A 9,734-nucleotide genomic window follows, 5' to 3' on the forward strand; every position below is an offset into this window, starting at 1 on the left:
CACTCGAGATTGCGCAATATAATTAAAGGGCCTATGTTCCTCACTTCATAATGAGCATATTTACTTGCATGGGTCTATGTTCTTCACTTGAGATTGCGCAATATACTCAAAGGGCCTATGTTTCTCACATCATAATGAGCATATTTTACTTGCTTGGGTCTGTTCCTCATTTGAGATTGCGCAATATACACAAAGGGCCTATATTCCTCACATCATAATGAGCATACTTTACTTGCTTGGGCCTATGCTCCTCACTTGAGATTGCGCAATATACACAAAGGGCCTATATTCCTCACATCATAACGAGCATATTTTACTTGCTTGGGACTATGTTCCTCACTTGAGATTGCTCAATATATTCAAAGGGCCTATATTCCTCACATCATAATGAGCATATTTTACTTGCTTGGGTCTATGTTCCTCACTTGAGATTGCGCAATGTACACAAAGGGCCTATATTCCTCACATCATAACGAGCATATTTTACTTGCTTGGGTCTATGTTCCTCACTTGAGATTGCGCAATATACACAAAGGGCCTATATTCCTCACATCATAACGAGCATATTTTACTTGCTTGGGTCTATGTTCCTCACTCAATATTGCGCAATATACACAAAGGGCCTATATTCCTCACATCATAATGGGCATACTTTACTTGCTTGGGCCTATGTTCCACACTTGAGATTGCGCAATGTATTCAAAGGGCCTATGTTCCTCACATCATAATGAGCATATTTTACTTGCTTGGGTCTATGTTCCTCACTCAATATTGCGCAATATACACAAAGGGCCTATATTCCTCACATCATAACGAGCATATTTTACTTGCTTGGGTCTATGTTCCTCACTTGAGATTGCACAATATACTCAAAGGGCTTATGTTCCTTACTTAATAGGTATTTCAAAAAAGCAGCAACAGAACCAAGTACATGTAGTTATATCTAGCAACTAAATGATGACATTGTCTAGTAATTTATTTAGTGGAAACTGGTAAAATATCCTCATGTGACATTAGTGCCATAAATTGCAACAAGTGCTTGTTAAAAAAGTTTTTACATCTCCTCTTTCTACTTTACATGTTCTACTCTTCACATGCCTAATTTAAATAAAAGAAATGAGCTAATCGATGTAATAATATATTATGTAACTATAATAATAAAATGTGTTTTAAACATCTACCATAAACAACCAGCCAAGTAACTAACGGAATATTTGGATATTATATAGCCGATATATTTAGGATTTTATCTTGTTCTAGCAATTTCATCTGAGAGCCCCAACAGGTATGAACTATTTTTTAATAAATAATTTTACATACAAAAAGTGTTCTCTGACAATCAGCTGAATCGATAAATACAATATACAATAGATTTTTATGAAGTGACTGCGGGTAATTTTAAATTATTTCATTCACAGCATATTTTATCGCTCGCCAATAGCTAGTTATTGTTCGCTTTCCCTGCTCCAGCTGTCTCTTGAGTTTTTGGATTCGTTCTTCTAACTTCTGCCACTTTTTGCGCCTGCGAACTATCAGTTTCCCTGAAATGAAAATTATTGCATATAAATAAAAATGCATTTGAAAAGCGTTTAGGGTATATATATATATATATGGTTTGCCAAAGAAGGTAGATTATAATGATCGTTCCTATATTTTTTCGTAAAAAGACAAACCTTTTTCAGCAGCTGCGGCTCGTTGTTTATACAACACTTCTTCATCTTTTAGACATGAAATGAGAAGCCATATCGAAGGGTGCTTCCTTCCAACGACGTCATTGAAATGGCTGTTCCAGGCTAGGCATAAAAGACAAACACTGCAGAATAAACTCATAGTATGATTAAGCTATACGAATGATCTTTTTTAATCCAAAATTTCGGATAAAAATTGCATACAGCTTTTATTTTTTTTGTGGAAGCTTATTTCTGATTTACAGCAGATTGCTGTATGCTCACGAGCCTTTTAGGATCTTAACCTAAATACTGGGGACTGCACATTCGCACTGTCATCTACGTAATGTTTGATATGCACATATGCAGTAAAATACTTAAAGTTTGTAGTGAAGGCAGCGGCTTTTCGAACGCTTCTCTTTTTTATTTAATTACTTTGAGGAAGACAAAATTATAAATTGAGTGTCAATAAACTTTGCTGGTTTTCAATATGTTAAAACAGCAGAATAATATGAATCAGAATCAAAGGATATTGGCACATGATGTATCATTATAGAATATAGTCTTAAGAATAAAAATCTGCCTGCATACTGCTGGCGAGAATTGTTTTGCTGACAGATATTTTTGTTAACAAGATTCAACATATTCCACAAATGTAAACAATATGCAATAACTGGGGAAGCCGAATTTCCAAGCATCACTAATATTGTGTAAAGGACGATGTCTGAGTTTTTTGATATTGTAATTTGTTTCAGCTTTTTATATTCACCTTCCACATAGTTGTTAGTCCGTGTGCTTATGTCTCGAAAATATACATTCCATACACTGATTGGAATGACTCCGTGTATAAAGGTATCATGGAAATAGGCTAGTAACATCTCCATGGCTGGGAAATGTTTCGCCGCCTCCCTTACAGCTACTGAGCTCTTTAAGCTACTACAATAAGAAATGAGAAAACATTAATTAAGGATTCAGATGTCATCGAGGAAGCATGGTGGAAATCATACTATGAGATGTTTGGCTGGATTTATAGGTGGCGAACTCAAACGTTTGCTGCATTTGCTCTCTTGCAAAATATGTACTTTGTAAAACTGTTTCATGGCAATTGGTAGCTCATATTTTTTGGTTGCTTTGAATTTACACTGAAGTTATATTATGCTTATAAGTTATATTATTTTTGAAGAAGCCAGATGAAAGGTTTCATCCAATATATTCGTTAGTAATAAAGTGATGGTTAATCCTATCAATGCCATATTTCAGAAAACAGGCCTATTTGCTTTTAAACCAATTTTTAATGCACACATCTGCTGATCAGCATTTGTTCATGTTGAAAATGGTACTAGCATTTGTTCATGTTGAAAATGGTACTATAACCCTTTCTCTGTGACCTTACATCATTATTGTCTCCTACTTGTATGTTTAGATAATTTATATCTTAATAAGCCAGTTCATTGCATAATTAGTCATGGCACCTGTAACAGTTGTTGCCTGGACTTTGTCTAATAAAGGTGTTTAACTTGAGAAGACTATCCAAGGATATATACATTTCACAACCCAGTTTCAACTGTTCAAATGATTATCATGTTAAGGCAGACCACGTTTTTACTATAGGAATTTCAAATGAAATAAATAAACATATATAACAATAAAAATCTTCATTAAACAGTCATGCTAATTTAATACAACTCACTCAAATGCCCCGATCACGTGATGTGGTGGAAGGAAACCTATACTTGATAGCTTTTGTACAATATCTTGTACATTACAATCTTTCTGGTATGCGGATTTCAGACCAAGCGCTGTCACCTTCCGAGAAACACTCTGGGTGAAGTGGAAATAGCACCCACATATTGCTACATTGGGCCATGCTGATTTTACCGCTTCGTGGAGACTAATCTCGAAATCACAAACAACCTCCAGAGCATTCATTTCTTCAGTGCCCTTGACAACCTTGAGCATCTACAAATTTATAAAGTCATTCAAATTCAGGCAGCAATTTGGAAAAATTACAAAAAACTTTTAACATGGTATAATTATTAATAATTAGCGACCATACATTGTAGGGCACATTTAGCTTAGATTTTATGATAGGCAATAATGTGTAATAAGTATAAGATGGTTAGCAATTATTCACCACTGCTGAAGCTTTTGCTAGGAGTTATTCATCAGAGCCGCTTGAGCGCGATAAGTGTAAGAAGCTTTCTAAAGGATTGAACCCTCTGTGCTTATCCATTGACTAATAAGCCGATGCGGTCTAAAAATAATTGGCCAACGGGCTTTCATTTCCATTAGGAGTACATGTACATAATTTAGTGATATGTAATACAGTGTCTCTAGTAATATTTACTAGAAAATAATAATATTATTACTAAAGACACTTTTTAAATCAAACACTCGGGCTGTTATCATCAGCATAAGCTAATCTGAAGCAACAAGTTATTGTTTTTAATAAGATTCAATTTCAATATAATAAATAAAACCACCAAATTATTTGCGTTTTTTAATTGTTTAATGTGTTTTAATCAGGATAGTCATTTAATTTTCACGTGACTGTATAGAACTGTGGTTCCGGTGACGGTTAGTGGGACATAGTAGTTAGACTATATTGTACTAGGCGGATAGTCCAGTACACGTAATGAAGAGTCAAACATCGATCAATCAGGCTTACGGTCTTCAGCAGCCTCATGAAAATTTTAAAAGATCTCGTTGATTCAGTACATAATGCAGCATTTTATAACCATGCAGGCAGTAATACCTCAAATATATTTAAGAAATCAATGATGAGCTCTGTAGATTAAAACATATAGGGCGTGTGCCTACAACGTAAATAATCGCTTCCAGGAACCTTTACATAATAGAGATTTTACGTTATAAGAATAATAAACTACATGTATATTGCCTAATCCATTCCAATATCTTCCCAAACTCACCCCTTAGTCATACAAAAAACAACATTTTAATTTGTCAGCAGTATTATTGATTTGCAGCGACAATGCTCATTTACAACGATTTGCTTATTTTTTCTAAACAGCAAAGCCTATTCAACAAAGTGAAACTAATAGCAAATGTTTCAGACATCTAAAAGTAAGCAAAGCAAAAACATATATTTTTATTATAAAACTAGCGGTACTACCTGTTCGTAGTCTATCTGTATGCAGGGGTCAAAGTTAGTATAAAATATACCTTTCGGTGGTACTAAAACTCGTGACATTCAGATTGGTAGATTGACACTGTAACACCTGCACCAATTGATCACCCTCAAGTATTTCTGAATAATTGCGCAGCTACCTTATCCTCAGTTTTGTCGACACATCTGACGATTTATCTTGACAATTTAGAATGTCACAGAAGCTATACATATTTAATAGTAATGCATTCGGTTTGTTCTTTTGCAAGTGTGGTGAGATGTGCTGCCATTCGAAGATAATTTGAGAACTCACCCGACTTGACTCTCTACGTTATATTTTTTTATGGTGTGCGAAGCAAAAACTTCACATAAATTCCAAATAGCGTAAAGATTTAAGTTATAGAAGTGTTTACTATACTGAATGATTTTTATTTATTAAAACTCGATATCATCAGATTCACCATGAAGCTCATTTTGTATGTATATGTACATGACTATAGATATGCACTGTTTGTTTTTTTACTACCTCCTGAGCAGCCCACACCCAATTGAGAACAGGCAATGCTTAACTTTTGTTTTAGCATGTGATCCATTCACAAACAATATCATAAGTGAGTCAACCAAAACCTCGTTTAAAACATGCCGATGAACTCTATTTATCATATCGAATAAAAAACTTTTGAAAGCTATATTTTTTTTCGGATAGCAACAATCGATACAGTTATAGTGCTTCTAAAATATTCTGGAATAGCGGGGTGAACTTATACATGAGTAATACTTACAATAATACAATTTTTGCCTTAAAAATGCCTATCCACTTGTAAAGAATTGCCATTTATACTAATGTAAGCGTTCATTTCATATATTTTTGTAAGATTCTATTAACCAAATACTCTATGTAGAGCTAATCTTCCAGGCATAGAACTGCATTGATTACTATAGCATTAAACAACTTCTACTGTAGTTTGCTTATTAATCAGTAAAATACTTTCCACTCTTGATTTGATCGTTAGTCCTATCACCACCATTTTTCGATAACCAGGTGTATTAACTTTTAAATAACTTTTTAATGCGCACAATTGCTCATCAGCTTTTGTTCAAATGTTTATCATGTCAAATAATATTCAAATGAAATTAATAAAATTGTATAACAACAAAAATCTACCTTACAATAATCATATTAATTTAATACAACTTACTCAATGCCCCGATCACGTGATGTGGCGAAAACGATCCTATACTTGAGAGTGTTTGTACGATCTCTAGTACATTACAATCTTTATTGTATGCCAATTTCAAACCAAAAGCTGCAACCTTTCAAGAAATACTTTGGGGGTGTGGAAATAGCACCCACATACTTCTACATTGGGTCCTGCTGCTTTTATTGCTTCGTGCAGACTGATCTCAAAGTCGCAAACAACCTCAAAGGCACTGAATTCTTCAGTAAAGTTGACTACCTTGAGCATCTACAAATGTATACAGTAAAGCCTTAATGCTTTATTATTTTTACTTGCCTTTTTATTTTAATTTGCAAAAAGAGAATGTTTTGAAAAACTCGACCTCATGTAATGTCATTACTTACTTTGTGTGTTGAGACAAACACTTACTAAAAATTTCATGGTATGTTAAAGATATTGTACATAGCGGTGATGATAAACCTTATCAAAGTAAAAACATTATTTTAAGAACTTAAACTTCTGACTTAAATTATTAAGTCAGACAATCAAACGGAGCAAATGTTTACGACAACATGTATATAAATGTGGCTGCAATAAGACACTTTTCTGACATACCCTCCAATAGCCTTAATTTTTATGAACACAAATAATAATGTCACAACATAACTTATGCTCAACTGCTGCTGGGCACAAGGAAAACTAAAAAAGTGAATAACAATTCTCAGGTTTGATAAGCTGGCAGTTGTCAGTCCTGAATTAGTGCCCATATTCCCCCATAAGCCTGTTTTATTCTGCTGGCTACGTGTTCAGTGGGATGATCAGTATAGGTGCTTTTATAAAAACACCATAGGCATAAGAAAACGGCTATCTACAGCCATCTCCTTTCTCGGCGGTCCCTGATGATCAGACTCAGAGTTACAGAGCCTGAGTGAGTATGAGTTGGCTGAAACATACGACATATTTATTGTTGCTGCGAGCATAACCTTCTGATGTGAAATATGATCTTTCAGCTTTATGAACACCACCCAGGGAGCCTGCATAAGCAAAGTTGAATTAGAGTAGAATGACAAACAGGACTCCCTGAATAACTTACATTTATAATAGGCCTAACATCACATAAGCATAGGCCCCAAACATACTTGCTGGTAGTTGTAAGATAAACTGCACCTCTTTGGTCAGTTGCAAATTTTTCCAAAGCTGCTTAAAATGCGCTGTTGCTGGCTTGGTAGCAAGTAAACACAAATACATTATACATCGCTAAATTCAAAATCTCATCATTACTTGGAATACCTCATCACGCTATGGTTAGAATGCAATAAGATTGAATTTCCTGAACGTTCCCAAACCCAAGTTCCCAAAAGTTATTGATTAACTTGAGCATCATAAGGTTTCACCACAGGTTTTTGTATTCTAAAAGGAAAGAGTGTAAATGTATTACTCCAAAATTTGAGTCTTGAGGTCATTTATAAAGGCATGTTTTGTATAATGCCAGAAAAAAAGTTTTTTTTGTATACAGTATACATAACTGAATTGTCAGTTTCAGCATGGCTCACCCCAGTGAGCAACAGCGAGTTGTTTTACGCGAGAACAAGCAAGAAAAATCCGACTGGGCAGAGCCAAACATAGGGTCACACACATAGGCAATTTTTTTTTACTTTTTTGTGATCATAATTTTCTGTCAATTAGTGAGTAAACATGTTCAGACATACAGAAACAAGAAAGTTTTTATAATGAAATAATCTCTCATGATGATATGGGGTATGCAAGTAGATTTTTCTGGTATGGTGTGTGACGGGCGGCACAATAGGTCATCTTTCTTAAAATTTTGCTATTCATTCTGAAATAAATTTTGCTTTTCTTTTATAATCAATACAAAAGTAGATTTTTAGCTTAGGTGTTTTTTCCTAACAAATGCAACTTTTTTTTACCATTCGCGTGAGCAAAGAATAGCTTGTTCCACGTGTCACAATTTTAGTGCATTTAGTCGCAGCCTGTTCTTCCTAAGTTATCTGAGGTAAAAATCTTTTATCTATAAAACGAGATTTGGCGAGAATTGGCGAGTTTGACCAGCCAAACTTGCTAATTAGCTGAAAATATAGCTAGTTTCGGTTTTATGGGCACATGGAAGTATTTGTGACACGCCGAACAATTTTAATAATATGACGATGTCTGCCTTTGTTTGAGATTTCATTTTGATACCTTGCATGGGAAAACATCGCTGGATATTCCAAGGCAAAAAAGCCAGTTTCTTTGAGAGAAATAAAAAATTAGAATTAATTTACGATGTTTCGAACTCAAAACATGGAGTTGGTCAATATTACCCTACTGATACAAACACTTGGCGTGATGCCCGTCAAATTGTGAGGTAATCTTTGAACTGAATGTGTGTTTTTAATGTATGATTACAAAAATCACATCGCATGGCGAAGGTGTAATAGATGGTATTGAGGAAAAGCATCAAACAACAGGTGCTAATGGCAGTGTACCGGAAAAAGTATGCCGTAAACTCAGCAGTCATTTGCGAAAGCTGCAACAACAATAACTTCCAAATCAGCGAAACCAATAAAGATATTCTCTATCTCAAAAGATAAGATTACTGAAACTGCGCAAATGTGCAAAGAACCCTGGTCCATGGTGCCTTTAATTCATGGCATTTGATCGTGCCATCACATTGCAATTAAAAAATAGTTATGTTGCTCTGATTGATTGATCCCACCTGGCAGCCAATTCCACACACACAAAGCAGCGAACATAATCAAGAAGTTACCACAAGAGATACTTCACAAACATTAATGGAGTTTTCACCACAAATGCTGGTCGCATTGGCCTATGACTCTGAAGTCAACACGGGAGAAATTCTCATTGCAAAGGCCAATGAAAGTAGCTGAACTATAAAGTACATGCACAGTGCACGCAAGAAGTTCATGCAGCCAAACCCCAACGACAAAAGAACCACCCAGATGAACTTTCCTCTTAAAGTATCTCCAGTTATTGCACCAGGGGTAACTATCAGGTCACTGTGGTACTTTTTACTAAAAAATGAGAAAATGATAACGCCAGAATATGACGATTTTAAGAAAAAATTGTTTACTGCATAAAAGTCTCACAATCTTTGAATCGTATGTGTCTTATAATTCACGGTTAAATAAAATAAGTATAATATATACTAATTTTAAATTATTAGTTGGTTGACCACATGTATATGGGTAGATGTTGTGACTCCAAATCATGACAATTTGTTGTCTAAATACTACAAAACGTAGAGAAATTCTGGATTTTTCGTAGTGTTATTTTTGTCCCACGCGTCACGGTACCGCGCGTCACAGTTCCGCGCGTCACAGGTGGTAGTCTTCTTTCAAACCTCACAGAATCATTAAACTTGGTCCTAAAAAACAAAACAGTACATATTTTAAGTAGAAGGGTAGTAGAGATATGAGCTTGCTGAACAATAATGTCATGTGTCAAAAACTTCAGAAGATTTTTGCAATTGATCACAAATCAGTTTTTGATGTCAAATTATGGTTATCACACCAGGTTTGATATTTAGTAATTTTTCAATCCATTACATGACAAGGATGAAACCTCATTCAGTGATAGTTGGTGCCAAGTGCTGCCTAAAGCAGCATAAATGATAGCAAAAGTTCACATCTAGGCTGTAAAGTATGCGAGGGAGCATTCCAATGTGCTGCGCCTCACAATCATGCCAAAAATGGCTGTGTCTGACTTTATGAGATCTTAAGAGCTTTATATGATCTAGCAAGA

The 9,734-nt window shown here is 35.0% G+C and overlaps 1 protein-coding gene across 1 annotated transcript; it reads right to left on the minus strand.

Annotated features, from left to right (window-relative positions):
• Window positions 1-1,398: 1,398 nt before the first annotated feature.
• LOC137400358 (uncharacterized) lies at window positions 1,399-7,220 on the minus strand. The gene is made up of 7 exons (XM_068086687.1): window positions 7,112-7,220; window positions 6,927-7,006; window positions 6,153-6,260; window positions 3,358-3,626; window positions 2,437-2,603; window positions 1,674-1,793; window positions 1,399-1,541 (listed from the first exon to the last, which is right to left on the minus strand). The coding sequence occupies exons 1-7, from the start codon at window positions 7,218-7,220 to the stop codon at window positions 1,399-1,401; spliced, it is 996 nt and encodes a 331-aa protein (XP_067942788.1).
• Between the last annotated feature and the right edge of the window lie 2,514 nt (window positions 7,221-9,734).

The sequence above is a fragment of the Watersipora subatra genome, chromosome 7, assembly GCF_963576615.1.
Source record: "Watersipora subatra chromosome 7, tzWatSuba1.1, whole genome shotgun sequence".
Classification (NCBI taxonomy): domain Eukaryota; kingdom Metazoa; phylum Bryozoa; class Gymnolaemata; order Cheilostomatida; family Watersiporidae; genus Watersipora; species Watersipora subatra.

Excerpts from the sequence above, each read along its gene's own strand:
- LOC137400358 (XM_068086687.1), bottom strand. The coding sequence starts at position 7,220 with ATGTATTTGTGTTTACTTGCTACCAAGCCAGCAACAGCGCATTTTAAG. Across the intron at positions 7,007-7,111 it reads TATCTTACAACTACCAGCAA|GCTCCCTGGGTGGTGTTCAT; the intron begins GTATGTTTGGGG and ends TTGCTTATGCAG. Across the intron at positions 1,794-2,436 it reads GACTAACAACTATGTGGAAG|CCTGGAACAGCCATTTCAAT; the intron begins GTGAATATAAAA and ends TTTTATGCCTAG.